Source organism: Malaclemys terrapin, chromosome 10, assembly GCF_027887155.1.
Source record: "Malaclemys terrapin pileata isolate rMalTer1 chromosome 10, rMalTer1.hap1, whole genome shotgun sequence".
Lineage (NCBI taxonomy): Eukaryota > Metazoa > Chordata > Testudines > Emydidae > Malaclemys > Malaclemys terrapin.
In genome coordinates, this window is record NC_071514.1 from 35790495 (window position 1) to 35814486 (window position 23992).

Sequence of the window (23992 nt, forward strand, 5' to 3'; positions counted from 1 at the left end):
AATTACACTGGTGGAGCTGCACCAGTGGTAGTAATGGCGGGAATTTCAGGGAAAAGGCCAGTATAAGTGCAACTTGAATACTTGGTAGTGTGCACAGTATGGTACAAGCTCAGAAGCAAGTGCAGTTGGTTCTTCACATGCCTTACCCTACATATTTCACCTTTTGATAGGTTCCCATTTGCACACTCGCACACCTGTAATACTAAAGAAGGAAACTTTATACCAGAGCTGTCAGAAAAGAAAGGTTGCAAATTCCCTCAGTATTAAAACTTATTTAAAGAAATAATTCATGAAGTTATTCTTAGCTAAGCCACTAAGGAGCAATCCAGTTGGAAGGTACAAGGCTGTACTTGTCTCTGAGTTCCTCAGGTCTTTGAGGTGCTACTTGCAAGCTCCTGCCAGGCTCTGCTGCCTCGCTTCCCTGAGCCAGGTCTAGGCTGCTACCCATATTTGCTTCATCACTTTACAATCTAACTATCACTTCCTGGTCCAGGTCATGCCTTCTGTTGGCTAATTGCTAATCTGCATTTGTGTCCATCCCTAGATATAACCTGTTGCCCAATTTTAGCCTGCAAATCATTTTGAGGGAGGTGAATGCTTACTAATTAGCCAAAAAGGCTGGTTACTACACCATGAATGTTTGGTTGGTTGGTTGGTTTTGCAAGACAAGGAAACAGAAACAGTGACAGATGTTAGTAGCTTGAATGAAGTGGTTATGGTTGCTCATTACCAAAGAAATGTGGTAATTTTTTCCTCAGTTATCTTCAGTGTTGAACATCTTTTTTAAAACCTGTGTATTAGTGCATTAAACTATGCTAGTAATAGATTGGCTTTTGTAAAAAGCCGTGTTGAAAGTGTCTTTTTAAAAAATTCCTGATCATTTCTATCAATATAGATTTCAAACACCCCATAATAAAACTGTGCACTTGTGTATTGACTTCCATGAAAAGATTCCAATATGCTTTATGAACATTAATTTGTTTTACCTCATATGGGTGTTGTGAGGCTAAGTATTAAAAATAAATTCACATTTAAAATAAAATGTTAGGAAAACTGTCCCATCTTCACTCACACGGTCAGTCAAAGTTCCATTTCCCCCCTTGCTTTGGATTTCAGAGTTTGCGATGTCTTCAGTTATTGTGGTGGAAACACAGACTCCTCACCCCAGGCTTGCTATGCCTGTGTCTAGTGGTCAGAGCAGATGACTTGCTGTGTGAGTTTGGGCAAATAGCTGAACCTCTCTGCATAATTTTCTGTATATGTGAAGTGAGAATGACAACTAATGGTGTAAAATTCCTTGAAATCCTCAGATGACAGATTATACATGAGAGCATAATAAGTGAAAGAGCAGGTAGTTTTCCAGTTTTTAATTTTAAAATGTGTTTGTAATTTTGAGATAAAAATTCATAGTCTGTTAATTATAAAGAATCTTAAGCATTCTAATGCTTTGCAGTTCACCTTTAAGAACAATGCTTTCCAAACTATAATCCGATACTTTCATTGCATAGTTTTTGTACAGAATGAAAAATTGCTACGTGCAGAGACTGCCAGTGCAGAGCTAGAGAGGTGAACTTTATTTTTCATGCATTATCAGTTCTTTAAGTAGTTACTAACTTAAACAATTAAATAATAATGTTAATCATTATAGTGCCAGTGTGTAGTATATGCTAAGTAATGCAATCTATTTAAGCGTATGTATGTTCAGTGTTCTTAGAAGCCTTGAGAATATTGAGATTTTTAAAGTATGTAGCTAGGCCCTCTACTGATCACACTGAGAATAGGAAAAGGGGAAAAGGAAAGAGTTAAGCTAAGGAAAAGGAAGAGCTAAGTATTGGTAAAATAGAAGAGAAAAAAGATGTAAGAACAAGAGAGAAGCATTAGGAAAATAAATACGGCTATTCATTAAATATAACCACCAGGAGAGTGATCAGAAAATGATTCAAAACTAAAATAACAGCCATAATGAAGAATTAACCTCTTCTGAAATTAATTAAAAAAAACCCCTACCAATAAATCTAATGGCAAAAGGTCTCAGTCCACATAAAGGTCTGTCCCCAGACAGTTTGGAGGATTAGCACTTAAGTATAGTGGTTAAAATATGTAAACAGGAAGCAGGAGTTAGAGGTTCTGTTCCCTGCTCTGCCACAGCTCTCTGTGTGCCTCCGTTTTCCTGCCTGTTAAAAGCAGGGCCAGCTCCAGGCACCAGCTGAGCAGGCTCGTGCTTGGGGCGGCAGATTCTAAGGGGCGGCATTCCACCCAATTCTTTTTGTTTTTTGCTTCGCCGCTCCGGCCGCCCTGCAGGTTTTTGGGTTTTTTTGCTTTGCCGCTCCAGCCACCCTGCAGGGTTTTTTTCTTTTTAGTTTGCCGTTCCGGCCGCCCTGTAGGGGGCAGAGGCGCAGAGGAGGGGAGCGCCCTGCTGGGAGCAGGCTGCGCACTCCATCTGCCCCAGCCGGTGCCAGGTCTGCAGCAAGCCCGGCAGCACAGCCCGTGTCCTTCCCTCCCTGCCGACCGGACAGCGCGGAGCCCTCCCGGTAGGCGGTGCGGCGGGAGGGGCCGCGTGGCAAGCGCCCCGCTGAAGGAAGCCCCGGCTGCCCCACTTCTCTCTCTCTCTCCCCCCGCTTCCTCCCCCTCCCCCCACTATCCGGGGCGCACACTCTGCTGCCCAGGGCACGTGTGCAGCGCAGGGAGTCCCCCTGCACCCTGGCTCCGGCCGCCCACACGTTTTTTTTTTTGTTGTTTTTGGGGGGTTTTTTTGCTTGGGGCGGCAAAAAAGCCAAAGCTGGCCCTGGTTAAAGGGTACAAATGTACTAAGTTGGCTTACCAGGGATCTTGAGAGTGAGGCTTAGCTTATTTATGTTTGTGAAGCAGCTTAAGATCCTTGGATAGAAGAACGTCAGAGTATTTATTTTTTCAATTTTCCCACAAAAAGAGCAAAAATTCTGAAAAAGATCAACTTTTGCTTCACTTTTCAGTGATGTTCTTTATAGCTTGTGGCATTGGTAGTGCTTTCAAAGCCAAGTTCTATAGACCGAACTAGCGCAGAAGTTTGCAGTGTTGTTGTAGACACATTGGTCCGAGGATATTAGAGAGACAGAGTGCGTGAGGTAATATATTTTATTGGACCAACTTCTGTTGGTGAGACAGACACGCTTTTGAGCTCTTCTTAAGGTCTGGGAGCAGTTTTGAGCACTGGACTGGGATCTAGAAGATAAGGGAATACATCAGCTTCCATCTATGAGATACTTTTTTCCCTGTTGACCAAATTGCAATTTTTCTGTGTGCCCCAGACAGCTGGGAGGATTTTCCCCCTTGTTTTACCTCAAAACCCTGTTTCTTCCCAACGGCCTTATGTTTGAGCCACCAGCAAAGTAGGACTGAATGCAACTCCTTTAGGAGCCTGTCACTGTCTCACCTTAAAACTGGGCAGAAGGTTAGCAGCACCCCTTTTTCCCAACCACCTGTGTGCCTTTAATTTTTCTTTTTTCCCCCCTCTCCTTTTGGTGTTTTAGTTTTTTTGTTTTAATAATAGTTTAAAAATCTAGAACTCCCAGTCTTTTACAGTTCATGTAGTAGTGTTTTGTTTCACATTTTTTCAGTCAGCATGTGTGAGACAGAGAAGCAATATCAGGTGATTTCAGACGTTTACTCCAGAGTCTTGATGCATTTGAACTAAGGATAGGTCTATGTACTGTAAACCTTGCCAGATCTTTCAAGTTTAAAGTGTCTGCACAGGAGGTCTTTTAGGGTTAGTTAATCAATCCACTGGGGAAAGGAGCATTTCACTGAAACGCTCTGTTCTGAAGAGACTCCTGAGAGCAATAAGTCCCTGAGTGATGCTTACATAGCATTAAGACATTCCCTTGTCTCATTTTTGAAGATTTGGCGTATGGATACATCAGGGAAGGCTGTGTGATGTTGATATGATGGTGGGTTTTTTTTTCAGGTGTTTGAATCCCATATGAATTATGCCTCCACTGCATCCACTTGATCACTGACCTTGCCACCCTTCCCTTCTCCAAGCACCCACTGCCACCTTTTGTAACATCATAGACACTGGCTCTGGTGCACAGGGTAGGTTGAAGCACGACTGCATGCCTGCTTTGGCAACTTTCCCTCCCAAGTCATCACAAAGATTAAGTGGTGTAGTGGTCGAAGACCATAATACTCACTTCCAGAGGAACTACCACCAACTTCATCATTTTCCAATCTAACTACAAAGAGTGGGTCTTTGCCTCCACAAATAAAAGCACATAGCACACACATCAAAACAAACATACAAGAATTTTTTTCTTCTTGGGGATTGAGGAAGGGTCCACACATGACAGATGTTAGTCATATTGCTTAATGCATTATTGCAAAGCACTCAGATACAATGGTGATGGGCCTGGTATAAAAATTTGACTAGAATAGAGGGTCTTGTTGAGTCCTCTAGACAAGGAAGAACTTCCTCCATAGTACAGGTGCAATTAAGGATGCCCATTACATTCAGGTCATTTCAGTCGATATATGTAACTAGCATCCAACTGTATACTAATTCAGAAAATTAGATAAGAGGCGAGGCTGCATTTAACAGAGAAATTAATAAAGGTAAATAGTATTTGTAAAATCTTTTAACTTTACTGATGGTCACATCTATTCTAGCAGAACTTCTGTCATTTAGAGTCCATTACTCTTTACCCTCTCTTCCTTTCTCTTTCTCTCTCTTCTGCTCTCCCCGCCCCCCTTGTTTTATTTCCTTAGATCTAACTGGCTAAAGCCGTGCTGTGGGAGACGAGCAGCTGTGTGGCAGGTATTTTTGCTCAGTGCAAGTCTCAACAGTTTCCTGGTAGCCTGTGTAGTGTTGGTGGTGATTCTCCTGACTCTGGAACTCCTAATAGATATAAAGCTTCTCCAGTGTGAGTAGCAGGCTTTTTTAAAAAATTTGATCGAAGATAAATGATGTTTAGATTTAACTTGCTTGGGGGAGTGGGGTTGGTCATGTAAGTAGTTTAAAAGTTAGATAATGACCTTTACTGTACTGTTAATACAGTGGAACCCTGGTATAGTGAAGTCCTCCCCATCCCCCTTCCCCACAGAGCAAATTCATTAGGGGATAGATTTTCAGAGGATGCAGGTAGAATTCACCTGCAAAAATGTGCCCACACCTTGTTTACCTGCAAAAACTGCACACTCCCATTATGATAACCTTATCCAATTTGCATACACCAGAAAACAGGGCATTTGTGCAGTCAAAAGGACACTTCTGTGATAGTTACCCAGTTGTCCATTCACATGTATGTATGCAAACAGGTGTGCATGGATTTTCCTGGTGCAGTTGGTGCTCTCTCCTTTAGTAATTTGTCCCTATAAACAGAGATTTGTTGGAACTGAAATTGCAATTTGTATCTGGCAATGCATTGAAACTATTAAGGCTTTCCTTCTACTTCACTAACATATTGTAAGACAAATAACAACAACACAAGTGAAGTTTTGTTATATCCAGGTTCACTCTACACTGGTTCCATGGTACAGGCAATTTTTAATTGTGTTGCTTTGCTTTCTGGTTGAGCTGTTCTTTCACTGTTCTCTGCCTCCATTCTTTTTTGCTTAGTCAGACAAAACTCATCTGAATGTAAGCACCAGCAACAAGTTTTCCTGGGCTAAATATTAAAGGTGCCCTTTAAAAAAGAAATTATGTAGAAATATATAGAAATAACAATAAGGGGTTTAAACACATCCACAATGGCAAAAAAATTTACTGTTAAAGATTAAGGAACTCTAGGGTGAAATTCTTGAGCTTTGCTATTTGACTTCAATGGTTTCAGGATTTCATCTCAGTTTATGTAGTATAATGGAATGCTGTAAAGCAGTGATTCTCAACCAGGGGTCCAGGGCCCCTGGGGGGCCAGGAGCAGGTTTCCGGGGCTCCGCCAGTGTTAGACTTGTTGGGGCCTAGGGCAGAAAGCCAAAGTCCCACTGTATGGGCCTGAAGCATGGGGCCCTGAGACTCGCCACCTGGGGCTGAAGCAGAAGCCTGAGCAACTTAGCTTCACGGTGCCCTCTGTTGCATGGGACTCTGGGCAATTGCTCTGCTTGCTATCCTTTAACGCCGGTCCTGGCAGAAACCAGTTATTGTGACACAGGTGGGCCATGGAGTTTTTATAACATGTTTGGAGTGGGGGGGAGGGGCTCAGAAAGAAAAAGGTTGAGAACCCCTACTGTAAAGGTAATATTAAGGGAGACACTAGTTAGGAGCAGCCTGAGTTATTTTATTTTATAAGCTCTGTAAGAAGGAATGCTGACTGGGCCTTCTCCTACACCCTGTCTGTATTTGATCTGGTCCCCTTATACCTCTTTCTATGCACACCTCAAACACTTATATGAAAACACCCCTTCCAGCCTCAGACAACCCCATCAGCTATTTGTGAGGCTCTGCTGTCCTTGCTAACCAAACTCCTCTGGGAACAGGGAAGTCAGAAGGCGGCACCAGAATGCAGTCTTCTAAGTATTGCGGGTTATTGGTTATGAGATTCAATCTTTAGAGCTAAACTAAGAGAGGATCACAGACAAATTCAGTGATGGCACTTTGATAGGTGAGGTGCATATGCCTAAAGTTGCCACTGCTAGTAAAGCTAATGGTTGAATCCTAAACATTGGATTTATTTGCTTTTGTGGGTTTCTCTTAGACTTCTAACACTATTTTGGAGGGATTGCCTGCATTCTTTACCATTTGCTCCCCCATCAATACTCCTCTCTGAGGAGTACTGCATGTTACATCCTTCAGAGCCCACCAACCTCTACCCTACACATCAGCCAGAGAGGTTTGTGCCAGGCAAACAGATGGTACTAGGCTGACCATTTTGTCTCTGCACTACTCTCTACTCTTGCTGGCCCTGGGCGTAACAGACTGCTGCATGGCAATGCATTGCATTGACACTAAACCGTCAACACACCACGCTTCTCATTATTTCATGTAGCTTTTGTTACATTAAATTCCTTCAGTTTTGTTCTTTAACCACTTATGGAATATATGGGAGGAGTTAACATAAATACTATAGTTCTGTGAAACGAAGACTGTACTTTTAACTTAATCTTTCAAAAGCCATTAGTGTGCAATTATGTTTTTTAAAAATGTAATTGTAGCATATAATGATTCCCTGTAGTATATGAAAGCAACATATACAAGTGTATTAAGGATATGCTATGGTACATCACTGCCAATTTTGTTTCTAATAAAAGCCATTAATCCACATTATAGACTGCAGTCACCAAGGAAATCTGTTTTTTAATGAGTGTTTTTAATGGTTTTGAATTACATGTGCAAAAATATTGTACAAAAAATCAGGCTTCTATGATTGCTAAAATCCCAGGGCAAAATTCTCCTCTCAGATTCTTAGTGCCGATTTCAGTTGCACTCTGCACTTGTTCAGTGGGCACAACTCCTTGTTGTCATCAATGGAAATTGTATCTGCAAAAGTGCAGATTATCCAAATGAGAAATTAATAGACCTTGAGTGAATTTAGCATGAAGCATATTTTATATGACAAACTCTATGTACATTAACTAAATAATCTCTTATTACCCCAGTAATGTACAGAAGTATTATTATCCATATTTTGTGGATGGAGAAATTTGTCCAGGGTCTGAGAGAAGTGGTTCATTAGCAGAGCCATGATTAGAATTCTTTAGTTTTTGACTCCTTGTCATCTCTAGACCATGCACCTCCATCTCTTTGCCAAACCACTTCCTATAGTGGTGGGAGTGACTTATTACTGCCCTTTTCCTGCGATTGGATACATATAGGCACATCTGTATACCTGCATGAAGTCCTATTGAAATCAGTGGGGCTCCACACAGGTGCAAGAATCCACCTGCGTGTATCTGCTTACTGGATCTGGGCATATGTAAGTACTTGTATAGCTGTACAATGAACATGAATATAAAGATGAAACCATGCCTTAGTGGGAATTTGTTTGGCCTTATTTGTTGTAAAGGTTTGATCATTTCACAGTGTTCAAACAACAGTATGACAGCCCAGAAGAGAATTGCAGCATGTTTGAAAATGATTTTTAATGATTTTTAGAGGTGCTTAATTTCTACAGTTCCTTTCATAGGTACTGGAATTAGGGGTGCTGAGGCTGCGGCTGCACCCCCTGGCTTGAAGTGGTTTCAGTTATATACAGGGTTTACAGTTTAGTTCAATGGCTCTTAGCACCACAACTATAAAAATTGTTCCAGCACCCCGTCTCCCTTTTGAGTACAGCGGGATCTGCAAGTACTGAAAACCTACCAAAAAAAAAAAAAAAAAAGAGTAAAGTCGTAGCCTTTGTCTAGTTTTTTTGTTTGATTTTTCTTCTTTTCTTTAAGAATGTTAATTTTTTTTAAAAAGTTTACAAATCCAAGAAATTCAGAGGTAAGGCTGCACTTCTACAACAAGACAGATTCACACAAATAGTAGCCTGTGACTCTGTCCCACTCGTTTGGACAATGTAGTGTTTTCATATTGTTTCTGAAACAATAATGTTGTTTCTACAGTTCAGTGTGAGGAAGTCTGTATGTTCAGTTGGATGTCTTTAAGGAAGAGAAGGCAATTGAGAGTGGTGGAATGTCGACTCGGTTTATGGGACATTGATTCAGCTCTTATTCAGGAACTTCTTGCCTGGAAGGTTATTTTAAACTGTTTACTGTTGATACCACTCGGGCACTTTAATTGTGTCACCATCCTGCAGTATATCCAGCAGTCTTTGCTGCACATATTGCAATATGAGAAATCCATTTCTCCCCACCCCAAATTCCCATATGTTATACCTAGCTTGCACACTAGGGGGCAGTTGGAGGACTGCATGTCAATGGATTGCTATTAGAATGTCTCCCCACAAATGGATTTCCCCCCATTTCCCAGCCTTGCCCTATTGTTTAAGCAGTGTGTCGGTGAAATTGTGGTATTGTCTGCTTATTTCTTTTTTATTAATCAGTAATTGTGAATCTGCTGAAATTCAATGATACCATACATGGCAATTTCTACTGACCCCCTATATACCATATCTTAAGGAATATCAGTGGCAACTAAATTGATGTTATTCCTTGAATCCTAATCCCCCTCCCCTCCCATTATTCTGCTACAACCTGGCATCTTCATGTACAAAAAGATGCCCAAAACACTTTTCCGTTGTGCGGTAACTCAACCTATCTTCTCAAGCAGTTTTGATCCTTTGTAGACAAGCTCCTAGGACCTGGGCAGCACACAGGGTTTGGGGGGAGAATTTCTTGTCTCCTTCGTGTTTTTTTATGAGACTGCAGGAATATGAACTTTGATACAAGTACTGAACACGTCCTTTCAGTGTTCTGCTTTGCTATGTGAACAAAGCTCTCCTCATCCTGGACACCCACCATGTGCAGATAGCCTTGCAGCTGAACTTTTCCAGAAAGTCCTCCATGTCTCAAAGGTACATTAACCCTTTATAGACAACCCAGGCCTGAATCTTTCTGGCATGGTAATACAGTGGTCCTCAGTGGGGTAACACAAAGACAAACTTGGCAGTTTGACAGCTATATGCTTACTGAAACATATTGTATGAAATGTTGTCATTCCTGTAATACATTTTTCTTTATTTTTGAACCTCCATTGACAGCATTTTATCAATGGGGTCTGTACATTTGTTAATACAGTTTAGAGTTAAATGTGTTCATAGTAGGTGTATTCTCTTGCTAGCAATTCATCTTTATTAGGTGGTTTGATGTCAGATGATATTTCACATTTTTCTAATCCACCTCAATTGGATTCATGTGCAGGGATCAAATATTGTTAAAAGGTACATTAGTTCTTCAAGGTATTTCTAATACTGGTCTCAATGCAGGTGTCCATTTTGGTTTTGTAGAATCAAACTAACTGTGAGTGGGGCAGAGTTCTTCTGTGAAAGCTGAGGCCAATATGTTCATAGTTAGACACCTGAATAAGCGATCACTTCCGAAAATCAGGCCACTTACTTAGGTGCCTAATATGGATAAAGGAATCTAAGTTTATGCATCTGTTCTTGAAAAACTTGGTCCAAACAATTATTGGTCTTCCAGAATAAATAAAAATATTTAAAAAATTATTTAAAGAAATAATGAGTAATTTTTTTTGTTAGTTTATAGAATTTTACTATTAAGTTTTCAGTTGCACAGAATTTAGTCTCATCTCCTAGTAAAACCAATGGGACTTGTGCCCCTATATCCTGGAACAATGACAATACAGGGTATTGCGCACCAAAGATTTCATTCTGTAGCAGCTCCACACATAGGACAGATGCAGAATCTGACCTGTAGTGTCATTCCTGTGTTCCGTTTTTCCTATAGGGCTTCAAACTGGGCTGACATCTTTTGATAGAATTGTGATTGATCTCCATCCCAAGCAGGACGTGGGTGGTCTGACCTAGTCGTCAGAACAGAAGTCAGGCTGGGTCAGATACCAGGAGGTCAGAGGGCAACCTGGGAGTCAGGAGGCAGGGTCAGGTTACCAGGAGATCAGGCAGTAGCAGCTGGTATTGCAGAAGATGCAGTCCTAAGCAAGGGAAACCCAGTCGTATGGACAATTTCCTGTTCCTGCCATTAGTTTAAATAGAAACTGAGGACCAGTCAGGACCCCCAGCATTCCACCAATTAGATCCCAGGATAGGAGTCTTCTGTCAGAGTTCAGCTTCTATTCTGACAGCAGTTAGCAGATCACTGGTTGGTGGGTTGGAACTTATTAGCACCTAAGAGCCCAATGGACCAGGGTTCAAGACACCCACTGCCTCCAAAGCCACTATTAGAGAAAGGGAATGGAGGGTCTCCACAATCACCAAGAAGAAGTGGCTGAGAGGAGAGTGGCACAAAAGCCCCTTCCTATGGAGTATTTTTCCTTTCTCAGATTGTCTTGGAGTAGCCTAGTCCCACACTGCCTATTCCAACTCCTAGCTTTGTTTTTCAGAGGCTCCAACTGCATGTTTCACTACTGGAGTGACTTGCAGCCTCCTATCTGCAGGTGGCTTACTACAAAGGTGACCCACTTTCAAAACAGAAAACTGGGACGAACCCATTCATTCCTTAGCCTCTCTCCTGAGACTTCCAGTTAGTGTAGGTTTTAGTGGTGTTGGCAACTGTGAACAGTGTCACCTCGGAACAATGAGTGAGATCACCTACTGATTTTACATAAGGCATTGAACAGCCATCAGATAACAACTTTATGGTCATTGCTAACCTGAATTGATTTGAATGAGCAACTTAAGAGGGTAAAGCTCCATGTCCCATTGAATCTAGAATCTTTGTTATATTTTCATTATAGTGTTTCAGATGAAATGCTTCTCCTAAATATAAATGGCGATGGTACTAGTCACCATTATATATAAGTTGCTACCTGGTACTAAAATTATGCTTCATTATATTGTGTTAATTACAGTTTCAAGTGCATCACAGTTTGCAGGAATTATTCACTGGATCAGCCTAGTCATCCTGTCTGTGTTCTTTTCAGAGGTATGTATAATGCATGGTGAAATACAATTGATTTGGATGCAGGGCCCAGTCCTGCTCCCACTGATGTCAGTGGGAATTTTGACACTAGGAACAGGAGCAGGCACATGGTGTGTTTTAAAAAAGAAAATAAGTCAGCTTTTGCCATTCATATTTGGAAAACCAAAAGATCTTGTTTGTATTGACAGTCATTCTCTTTATTAAAGATAATTAGAATGGACCAGGAAAAATGGAAAAATGTTACCATACAAATATAAGAGCAAAGTTGTGAGGAGAGATAATTATATCTGTATCATCTCAAATCAGTCCCTTTTAAATTATGGGAAACGGACCTGGTTCTGAAGTTCTTACTCCAGGAAAGTTCTCATTGGCCTCAATAGGAATCTTGCTGGAATAAGAAATCCAAGACTTCATCTTATACAAAGCTTGGTTCTGAATAAGAATGAATCATCTCCTTTCATAACTTACTTAAGCTGCTCTCTCTGTTTTTTCTAAATATTTTCCTTACATCTATATTACTGCTGTATAAGAAAGTAATTAAATACAGCAAATTAGATACAAAGTAAGAATGAACAATGGTGAATTTCTGTGCAAATGTGTATTGGTACCATAACTGAATAAATTAATTCATTGGAAAAGCCCATATTGATAATACAATAAATGACTAAATTGAAATAACTGACTATAGTTTGCAACTTTATTCCAAAAAATGTCACCTGTGCTGAAATATTAACAATATATCTAAAGTGCTTCCAAAACAACAATTTGGATTATTACTCCAGGACATGCTACGCATATTGTTACAAAAATCCTGTTACGTGGTTGTGTGTTTTTAAATTACGCCAACATCCATGCCATGCCAGAAGATTCCCTGGAATATCTACATACCTGAAGAATATTTTTCTAGTTTCGCTAGGGGAAAGGATTTGCATCCAAATAAAACAGAAGTTAGAGGCTGCACCTAAGAGTTCAGTTTAGCTTAAGGTTATGAGTATTCGCCTTAGAAGAAGCAGGAGCCTTGATAGTTATAGCTGATGCTGGAAACCACTCTTGTTGGACATATAGTTAGTTATATTACACAGCCATTTATTTCTATGGTTCTATTAATGGATTTAAAAAATCATACCAAATTTAAGCAATGAATACACACAACCCTAAACCGTATACTTTTGCTCCCAACCTCCAAATCCCGAGTCCGAATCTTTCCTACTGATTATGGTTCAGAAATAAATAAATATTAAGATAAACTTATTTTAAATATGATAGGCAAAGTTGTTTAGCTACCCTCCATCCCCATTTTGTGTCTGTATTGCATTTTTTCTTCTCTCTGTGTTTAGGACAATATGGGTATTGGGAGTGAATCTCCCTTCACTGCATTTAGTACCCCTTGTTCTAATTCTGTTAGCACCCACTTTGCAGTTTGCTTCCGTCTTTCCAAACTGATGAATTTCATTCACCCGTTTGACCGTAGTTTGAATTTACATTTAAAAAAAATTCACCAATAAAGATATAAAATAGCCATATGAGGAGCACAACGCAGCTAGGATTTTTGGAGTTCGTTTCATCAATCAAGCCTTTGGAAACTTTTAAGAGTCATAGACTGGGCTAATAATAGCTGCAAACATCATGTACTTCACCACTGTGACAGAATCAGCTCCACAGACCACCTGAAAGCACTTTGCAAACCATAGATTGAGAACCACTGAGGAAGAGGAAGAGTGAATTTTTCACCTATGCTGCTGCTATTGTTTTGCTGGAGATAGTTTTCTACAACATTGGATTAACAGAGCAGCAACATTTCTGTTTACATTGTGATGATTGTCATCAAAATAGAATAGAGAAACTTATTTTTCTCATCTAAGATATTGTCCAATGCTCCAGAAATTGCAGGCCCTGAAAGAGGCAGAGGATCTCTTACAGCATTTTCATTACATTTATTTATTTCCTGTTCCTGATGTAACAGATTTGTCTTTGTTTGGGGTGGGTAGGAAAGAATTTTGCTCTGTGTTTCAGTGAGATTTTTTAAAATCATTCACTGTTCAGACTAGGCTGGGCAGAAAGATAGTATAATGATTTCACAAAGAGGTTAGGGCTTTTAATTTGATTGATCAAACCTTATCAGATGCCTGTTGAATATGATTGATCACTTATAATACTATTTTCCCCAAACCACACAAAGGCACTTGTGCTCAAAATTTGGAAAATTGTGATTGATAGAAATCTTTAGTTAAAATGGATAACATTTGCAACTTTAACTATAGTAGGTGCTATTAACACCCATTTTAATGTCTCATTACAGTTAAATAAGGGCTGGCTTTCTGCTTGATTGAAATGTAGTGGACAAATGTGGCAGGTACTTGTAGCTGCTAACAATATTAAGTTGCTACTCCTCCAGCTTTTCCTTCTATCTTTACACTTGTGCTATAGCCACAAGTCTTAACCTGAATTTACTGCATTGTGTTAATTTTATATTCTCCTCGTGTTAGTCTCTGAAGACTTTCCAACATATCACAATATCTTTTTTCAGTAACATGCATATAACTTTTTGCAAATGCTCAAATTAGATTTACTGGTTGTGATGCTTTGCCTGTTAGTCTCTGTTTACGTATGTCAAGCCCGTACACCAAACAATACCCAGATGTTAAGACAGAAGAGGAGATAGAATGTCAGAGAGATAAAAAACAAAAGCGTCGGTCAAGGCTAATTCAGGATTGCACCATATCAAGAAGGTAAAACCAGCCCTGAGAAAAGGATGAGAAAAGGCAAACAGAGAACTTGGCATTGACTTTGGTAAGTGGTGTGGGGTCTGAATATATTTTAATAATCTTATGACATTGGTATTAGGGCCAGATTCTGCAGCGCTCACTCACTCCAGTTGTTCCATTGAAGATACTGGGACTATTCATGTGAGAGAGGCCTGCGGGTGTGGGCTTTTTTAACCTGTAGTACTCTGCTGTTGCATGCTGCTTTATATAGGCCCAATTCAGCACAGCACTTAAGCACTCTACTGACCTTAGTCACAGGAGTAGTCCCATTGAGGTCAACAGGACTGTTCCCATGCTTAAAATTAAGTACACACTGAATCCGGGTCTTTTTTTCCCCCAAAGATTTTGGAATGGGAAAGCATTCAGCAGGGTTTGGGGTTCCAATAGTTAAGGTGTTAATTGTCTGGGTTTTTTAAGTTTGAGTTAAAATGTATTAATTGACTTGTTGCATTAAGAAGAGAAAGAAGACAAAACATATCACTCAAATTACATATAAACAAAAAATATTCATTGTAGTCTCTCATACTTGTATTCCTCCTTCATAACAATCTCTAGGAAGATTTAAACATCTGAGAGGAGAGTCCTACAGAATTTAATTAGAATTAAGCCAATATGGTTCTGTAGACGTTACTGGGAAAAAAACCTATAGCATTTAATAGAAAATAATATCCTTTCTGTATGTTTCTTTTTCTTCTCATACCCATGTGTTAGAACCCTGAGTGTCAGGTTAAAGATGATAACATATCCCTGCTTCTCCAGTGGTATGGGAATGGTAGGTACTAATAATTGGGGAAGCACTTCTAAGAACTGTCAGCCCATAAAAAGGTAAATTAGAACACTTCCAAACAGTGTTTGAAATGAGTAATTTGTGGGATGACCTGGGTTGCAGGAGATAAAACTCTCATAGATGAGTACAAGGTATTCTTCTTGGGGAAGGTTTACTCCAGGTATTTTGAGTAATCTGGTGCATTGCAAAACAAAAAGAAGAACAGGAGTACTTGTGGCACCTTAGAGACTAACAAATTTATTAGAGCATAAGCTTTCGTGGACTACAGCCCACTTCTTCGGATGCTGTAGTCCACGAAAGCTTATGCTCTAATAAATTTGTTAGTCTCTAAGGTGCCACAAGTACTCCTGTTCTTCTTTTTGCGGATACAGACTAACACGGCTGTTACTCTGAAACTTGCAAAACAAAAGTTTGCTTTTCAGAGTAATTATGCCAGCAAACAATAAATGCTGCGGCGTGCGGGAAGGGACAGGGGAGAGCTACACCAGGGATTGGAAAGATTGTCCTTTCCCCCACACTCCCCTGTCTTCCATTTTCCCCTTTCAGGACAAACAGTACTGCTGAGCTAAATATAGTATTCTCCTTTACCTAAACCTAATGGGTCAAATACACCCCTTTACTCACTCTTTTGGTTTCTTTACTCTAGGGATTAATATGACCCAGTGAGTCACAGAATAATAAATTGTATATTAACCATGCAAGGAATAAAGTATGTAATAAAAGTATTGAGTGTACATTCACAGTAGGCTAACTCATGCAAATTGTGGGAATTCACATGGCTGGCTCAGCAAAGACCTCGGCCAAGTTTCCCTACCAAATTAGATAGAAAAACTGTAGTACCACTGCAGAGAGCTAATTCTCTTTACTTGACAATAGTAGGCCACTTTGTTAAGGGGACACTAACAAATACTACGTTTCTGTCTGAAAACTGTGTACTTTTTTTTAGTAACACCTAAGATTACTGTAATGAAAATAATTTACTAAAAATATTTTTCCTGTTTTTGTGCATTTAATAACACTTTTTGTGTAATCAGTTATTCAGTTTCTCTCTTGATGAAAAGACATTTACAAACATCAGAGGTAAAAACATTTGTAAAGTTTGGGGATTTTTAATGATTTTTTTTATAATAAATTCAGAGTGTCCTATTTAAAAGATGCTGTATCACAAACTGAATATCCATACATTTTTCAATTTTGAATAATTCAAGTTGACACTGCCCCTTTAAGCCAAAAGGTAATATGTACAAGTGTATTAGATGCTTGTATTCAAGTTTACATATCAAAATTGCAATGTAGCATGACAGCTGCATTGTTAAACAGAACATCTACAGGTACACATTTACTATAATGCTAGAAAATGTCTATACATAAATAACAGAACAACACCACTTCTTATTTTTGCCTTTTTCTTACAGAGACCAGTTTAAGTGGCATTGTATCATATTGCTAGAGTTCATGCTTAAACTTTGGTAAATATTATAATCACAATTCAGTCTTAATTCATTTACATTTTCATTGTGCAAATAAGATGTTCTAATCATTATTCTCCTTTGTCTTTCAGATCCTGCCACAGATTCTGTTTTTAAATGCACTGTACAAATATATCACATTAAATATATTTTTGTTTGCCCAAGAAATACGTTTGATTGTTTGGGGGGGAAATTAATATGTTATTTGTAAGTAACACCAACATTTTTTTATTCCAGTATTTTTCTATTTATCATTAACTTGACAGGTTCAAAATACCATATATGGAAATTTGTCTAATAAAGCTCTTTTGAGTGTAGGAGTTCTCAAAAACAACCATGGAAGCGTGTTGCCAACATGTGTTCTTTGTAAAGGCCAGGGGTTAGTGAGAGAGGGTGATATTAGCTTGGAATTACATTCATAAGCATTGGCTGATGTGTACCAAGAACACTGCAGGTGTATCTTGGGATACACACAGTGTTTAAGACACATTAACCATGCCCTCCTACCTATATCTCCACAGAGCAGAAAATGAATGCATGATTAAAAAGACCTCTGTACAATTTTTTAAATTAACATGTTAATGAATGTTTTGTTGATGAAAGGTGCAGCCCTGAAGATTGAAGACATCTGTCCACAGAATAAGCAGCTGTCAGGCTTGTTTACAGGAGCCCTCCTATGTGTCTGTATTCTATTCTGGAGACTCTGCCTCTAGGTTGAGAGGCTGGTGCAGACTTCATGGTTGCTGATTGTGAGGGTGGTTTTCCATGATGTGGATACCTGTCATCTAGAAACTGGACCGAGACCCACCAGTTCATTCCACATACACCACGAAACAGCGGTCAAATAATTATTTTCAGTCATTGCTGACTTGCACTGATTCACACCAGGAAAATAGAGGTAAAAAGCCTTTGTTACTGGCTACCCCGTAAAATGAGCTAACCAGACTCCTTAAAATGACAGTATTGCAGCCTGATTAAAATATTGCGGAGAGGACTTAAAGAAGCAGCTACATTGTGTGGGGAAATGTTATGCCCCCTAAATAGAGAGTTTCAGGCAACCTATATTCAGGGTTGTGAGCTAAAGAGTTGTGCTGTTTATTCTCTTTGTAGTGGATATACCTTATTATTCCAAAGATAAAATGTCTTTGTGCATTCTCTGTCCATGGCAAAAATAAGTGCATTTCATAAGCAGTTTCTGAGTATATGCTAACTATTTAGCATTCCTCCAATTGCTCATTAACTTAGCATTTCACAAATACTTTCTAAGCATAGGACAAAATGGGCCAAACTCATCCCTCATGTCGCTCCATTGAAGTCAATGGAGTGGCAACAGGGAAGAATGTGTCCCAAGATTTAAATGAAGGAATGTTTCCTTTTAAGTTTCCTATTAACAGCCTGCTGCAGAATTTACTTTGCCTGGCTTTTAGCTTACTTGCTGAAACCTTCTTTGCAAATTCTTGATCAGAAGCTCAGCAGATTTTTACAGGAAAAACAAATCTTCCATTATAGACATGCCTTCCAGGATTTGATTCTGTTTCTGGAAAGGAGCTGGTAGGGTCAAGGATTTTGAATATGATTTTCTGGTTTTTCAAATCCTTGTTCTTTTGGAGCAAGGACTGAGAACTCTGACACTTACAGGAATGTCAACCAATGTGTGTTTTCAATGGGAATGCTGTGTAATGAAAATGCTGTAAGTGTAGGACTATTCAGATGTCCTAAGGGCCTGATCTTGAGATTTGCTGAGCACCTGCAACTCCTGTTGATTTCAGCTCAGGATTTGAATTTACTCCCGTGTTCATGCTCCCACATAATATTGGTGAGTATGGAATTATTAGAGGAGCTATTCCTTAGCTGCAACCTTAAAATGTTATGAAGTTCTTTCTGCCAATTGAACAGTTGCAGTCTTGCCCCACAGGCAGCTGTGTAACAGGTTAATGTAGTGACCCCTGTGAATGCTTTATCAGTTTGCTAAATTTGTTAATCATTTTGGGATCCTTCAGATGAAAAGGTATTTTATATATGTAAGTTTATCAGCAGCAGCATTGGTTCCTGATGGCAGTTCAAGGACCCACAACACTTCTCAAAGGGGAAAAGGGTAATCGCACTAATTATCCTGACTGGCATACCCCCTCTCAGTAAAACAGACTCAGATGTCCAATGCTGTGTGTGAGCTATTTTTAAGTGCACATTAGCTGATCCATTTGCCTGCATAGTCACTGAACTACTGGTATTGTTCTTTTAAAAACTCTGGGCTTGATTCTGCAGTGCCTTGCAGCCAGTGTAGTCATTTATATCTGTGTAAAGTGAGTATAAAAGGCTACCCATCTGATTTGGAGCAGTTTCAACTCACTTTGTTCAGGTGAAAACTGCTACAGAAAGTGCAAGGCAGTGGATAATCAGGCTCTTGTGTATGAACAGTGTTATTTGGAAGAACCCAATGCTATTCTGTGTCTACGTTACAGTTATTGTGTTCAGAGTCTGTTAGCAGCATAAACCCAGAGTTCTTCTTCGAGTGATTGTTCACGTCCATTACACATTAGGTGTGCGCGCGCCGCGTGCACGGACGTCAGAAACTTTTTCCCTTAGCGGCTCCCGGCGGGCCGGCGGGGCCCCCACCTTCCCGCCAGAGCGGCGCCCCGCTCCAGGGTATATATATCCCTGCCGACCCGACCCCTCCAGTTCCTTCTTACCATCCGTGGCGGCGTTGGAACAACTCTGTCTCTCGTCTGAGAGTGTCCCTTAGCACATTAGAGTTATCTAGCAGTTATCAGTTAGTTGTGTAGTGTTTAACCAGTAGTTAACGGCTCATTAGAGTACTTAAAGTTCCTGCTGGGGTTGTTTGTTCAGCCCCGGCACCGGCCCCGGGCGGTGGGGTATGCCACACGCCCAGGGTTTTAAGGCCTGTGCCACGTGCTGCAGGCCCATGCCATTGAGCGACCCCCACGCTTCGTGTCTTCGTTGCCTGGGGGAGGCTCACCAGAAGGAGCACTGCAAAATCTGCAAGGCCTTTAAGCCCAGAACTAAAAAAGAGAGGGACTTTCGCCTTAAGCAGCTGCTCATGGAGACGGCGTTACAGCCCTCCACTTCGACGGCACCGTCTGCCTCCGTGCGGAGCGCCCCGGCTTCGGTGCGGGAACCGGCGCCGGCGGGTCACCCGAAGACCGCAGCACCGACCCAGCGGGGAAGTGCACGACGCCGATCGTCTTCGCTGGCAAAAGTGAAGGGCCAACCTAAGGCCCGAGGCCGCTCCCCGCACAAGAAGGCGGCACCGGTAAAGACCTCGAGTGCCCCTAAGGCCGACACGGCCTCATCACGGACCCCAGTAGTGGCTCCGGCGCCGAAGGGCCCGTCGAGCCCCGGGATGAGCGCGTCGAGCGAGGATGCAGGGCTGGAGGAACTGGTGCAACAGCCCTCCACTTCGGACACGTTTGAGGCAGCTAAGGACCTCATTGCCTTGTCCGTCGAGGCCCCGGCACGCGCTGAAGGCGCCCCGCCTATGCTGCCGCGCAGAGGCAAGCCGGCGATGGTGCGCCCACCACGGTCGCCGTCTCGGCACCGTTCCAGGGACCGGTCCCGGTCGAGCTCCGCCTCGGTGGACTCCCGGTTGCCCCCAGCGCAAGAAGCACCGCAGCAGTCGGGCTTCAACAAACGGCCGGCACCGACTCAGCAACCAAGCACGAGTCGGCACCGCGAAGCATCGGCGGCTCGTTACCCGAGGCCAACCAGCCGTCGCCGTTCCCGGTCCCACGATCACCGGTACCGTTCCAGGTCCAGGTCGACGAGGCGCTATTCCAGGTCCTGGTCGCGGAGGCGCTACTCCCCAATACCGGACCGGCACCGTCCCACGGCCCCACCGTGGCCTTCCAGGTCACCGTCCGTGGTCTCGGGGACTGACTCAGACCGATACGGCGGCTATGCCCGTAGGTCACAAGCCAGCAGGGACTACGGTCAGTCACAATGGGGCCAGCCGAGCCAATGGCCATTCTGGACACCCTGGGCCTACCACCAACAAGAGCCCCCATCGGGAGCCTCGAGACCCGGGCCATCCCGGTACCGATCCCGCTCCCCGCGGCACCGTCCGCCATCGTATAGGGAGGCAACGGTCTCTAGACCACCGGAGCGGGAAGGAGTGGACTCGGCACCGAGTACGGTACCGTCCCAATCCCACGCGGCGGGTCAGGCCGCAGAAGAGCAATTGGCTCATGCCGGATTGCAGGACAATGAGGATGGGCAGAAGGCCCCGACCTCTTCCTCCTCGCCAGATGAGGCGGTAGCAGGCACACTGGTGTCCGGCCCTCCCCCGATTGACCATCGGGCACACCAAGACCTGCTTCGCCGGGTAGCCCTCAATCTGGGCTTGCAAGCGGAGGAGACCATAGAGCAGGACGACCCCATGGTCGATATCCTGAGCCCAGAGGGCCCCTCCAGAGTCGCTCTCCCGATTATACGGACAGTGCAGTCCAACTATAAGACGGTGTGGCAAACACCGGCCTCCAGTGCGCCAACTGCAAGGGGAGTGGAGAGGAAATACTTCGCCCCATCTAGAGGGTTTGACTTCCTCTTTCTACATCCGTCCCCTTGTTCGCTGGTGGTCTCGGCGGTCAACGAAAGGGAGCGACATGGCCAGCAAGCTCCTGCCCCCAAGGGCAAGGAAGCTAAGAGATTGGACCTATTCGGGAGGAAAGTCTATTCATCGGGGGGCCTGCAACTGAGGATCGCCAATCAGCAGGCGATTCTAAACAGGCATAATTTTAACTCTTGGGCATCAGTCGCCAAGTTCAAGGAATCCCTCCCACCGGACGCGCATCCGGAGTTCACGGCCCTGGTGGACGAGGGAATGGCAGTGGCCAAGACCTCTTTACAGGCCGCACTGGACTCAGCCGACGCTGCGGCTAGAACAATCGCGTCGGGAGTCGTGATGAGGCGTTCGGCGTGGTTGCAGGCTTCAGGCCTCCCGCCGGAGGTGCAGACCACGCTGCAGGACCTCCCGTTTGAAGGTTCGGGCTTGTTTTCCGAGCAGACGGACGCCAGGCTACATAGCCTTAAGGACTCACAAGCGACCCTTAAGTCGTTGGGTATGCACACGCCGGTAACGCAGCGTAAGCCCTTCAAACCCCAACCGCCGCAAAGGCATTACCACCCTCGGCCCCGACACGAGCCTTACCGCCGTCGAGGCAGGGATAACAGGCGGAGACGTAACAATACGCCTAACCAGGGCCAGAATCACGGCCAGGGCAAGCCGCAGCCGGGAAATAAACCAGGCTTTTGAAGCTGCGCCCGAGGACAGCGTACCACTTCATATACCGGATCCTCCTTTGGGTTTCAAGGACCGTCTGTCCCAATTCTACCGGGCCTGGTTGCGCATAACATCGGACCGCTGGGTCCTGCGCACAGTGAAGGGGGGCTATACCCTCCAGTTTCCTCGCTCCCTCCCTACCATCCCCCTTCCCCGTCCCTCTTCAGGGACCCTTCTCACGAGCAACTCCTCATACAGGAGGTACAGACCCTTCTCGCTGCAGGAGCAGTAGAAGAGGTCCCTCTGGACCTAAGGGGAAAAGGATTCTATTCCAGATACTTCCTGATCCCCAAGGCGAAAGGAGGCCTCCGTCCTATCTTGGACCTGCGCGATCTAAACAGGTTTCTGATCAAAGCGCGCTTCCATATGGTCTCCCTTGGAACTATTATCCCATCCCTGGATCCGGGGGATTGGTATGCTGCCCTCGATATGAAAGATGCCTATTTTCACATCGCAATCAATCCGGCCCACAGGCGTTTTCTGCGCTTCGTTGTCGGACAGCGCCATTTCCAATTTACTGTCCTGCCCTTCGGCCTGGCGTCAGCTCCACGGGTGTTTACAAAGTGCATGTCCGTGGTAGCAGCCTTCCTTCGAAAAAGAAGGATGCGTGTGTTCCCGTACCTGGACGATTGGCTACTCGCGGGCAGGTCGGAGGCCGAGGTCCGATCTCACGTGACGCTGGCCTTGCAGACGTTCGACAAGCTCGGCCTCCGGGTCAACGTGCCGAAATCCACGTTAATCCCCACACAGAGGCTGGACTTCATAGGTGCTACCCTGGACTCGGTAACCGCGCGAGCGAGTTTACCAGAGGCACGGTTCATGTCAATTCACGGGGCCGTAAGCTCGGTCCAAAAATTTCCCACGACAACGGCAAGGTGTTGCATGCAGCTTCTGGGGCATATGGCAGCTTGCACGCACGTGGTCAGACATGCCCGGCTGAGACTCCGGCCTTTACAGTTGTGGTTCGCCCACACGCATCGCCCCAACAGAGACCCATTGGATCAAGTAGTCACGATCCCGAACCAGGTGCTCAGCTCACTACGCTGGTGGCTCGATCGCCAGCAGGTATGCGAAGGGATCCCCTTTGCTGCCCCACAACCCACTCTGACGTTAGTGACAGACGCATCAGACATAGGCTGGGGGGCGCACCTGGGGGAACTGCGGACCCAAGGGCTGTGGTCCGGAGAGGACAAGCTGCTTCACATCAATCTGAAGGAGCTAAGAGCGGTTCGCCTCGCCTGCCAGACCTTCCACGCCTTCCTAAAAGGTCACAGCGTGGCAGTCCTGACGGACAACACTACCGCCATGTTCTATATAAACAAGCAGGGCGGGTCCCGGTCTTCTCCCCTCTGTCGCGAGGCACTCCAATTATGGAACTTCTGTATAGCCCATGCGATACACCTCATCGCGACGTATCTTCCGGGAATTCAGAACGGCTTAGCAGACCGCCTCAGCCGATCCTATCGAATGCACGAATGGACACTGAGAGGAGACGTCCTGCATTCGATCTTCCGGAAGTGGGGGTTTCCCCGGGTGGATCTATTCGCCACCAGGGACAACAGCCAATGCCCTCAGTTCTGCTCGTTCCAGAACCTCAGCCCGGGATCATTAGCGGATGCTTTCATGATCCCATGGGGAGGGAGCCTAAAATATGCCTTCCCTCCATTTCCACTTATACACAAGGTTCTTCTCAAGACCCGCAGGGACAGGGCAACGATTATACTTATTGCCCCGGCCTGGCCTCGCCAGCATTGGTTCACGTCCCTGCTGGAACTGTCCGTAGCCGATCCAATCACCCTTCCCCTCCATCGCAACCTAGTCACGCAAGACAAAGGTCGCCTACTCCACCCGAACCTGTCTTCGCTTCATCTCACGGCATGGTATCTCTCTGGCTGAACGATGCAGAGCACAGGTGCTCTCACCAGGTTCAGCAAATCCTCCTTAATAGTAGGAAGCCCTCTACAAGGGCAACATACCTGGCGAAGTGGAAAAGGTTCTCCCACTGGTGTGAGCCTCAACGCATACAGTCTTTACAGGCCTCGGTTCCGTCCATCTTGGACTATTTACTGCACCTCAAGAATCAAGGGCTTGCGCCCGCCTCTATTAGAGTTCACTTAGCCGCTATTTCGGCTTTCCATCCGGGAGAGTTGGGAGTGTCAGTATTCTCCAACCCCACAGTGGCCAGATTCCTCAAGGGGCTGGAAAG

General features: G+C 43.7%; 1 protein-coding gene across 6 annotated transcripts in view; it reads left to right on the forward strand.

Moving 5' to 3' along the window:
- The window catches only part of TMEM266 (transmembrane protein 266), a 120019-nt gene that overhangs the window by 52907 nt on the left and 43120 nt on the right, over window positions 1–23992 (forward strand). For 4 of the 6 annotated variants that reach the window (XM_054041512.1, XM_054041515.1, XM_054041513.1 and 1 more), the window contains 2 exons: window positions 4741–4895; window positions 11399–11472. In XM_054041512.1, the coding sequence (XP_053897487.1) occupies window positions 4741–4895; window positions 11399–11472 (229 nt within the window). Of the gene's footprint in view, window positions 1–4740; window positions 4896–11398; window positions 11473–17882; window positions 18307–23992 lie in introns of those variants that run through there. The other 2 variants (XM_054041517.1, XM_054041516.1) reach the window with 2 other exon arrangements.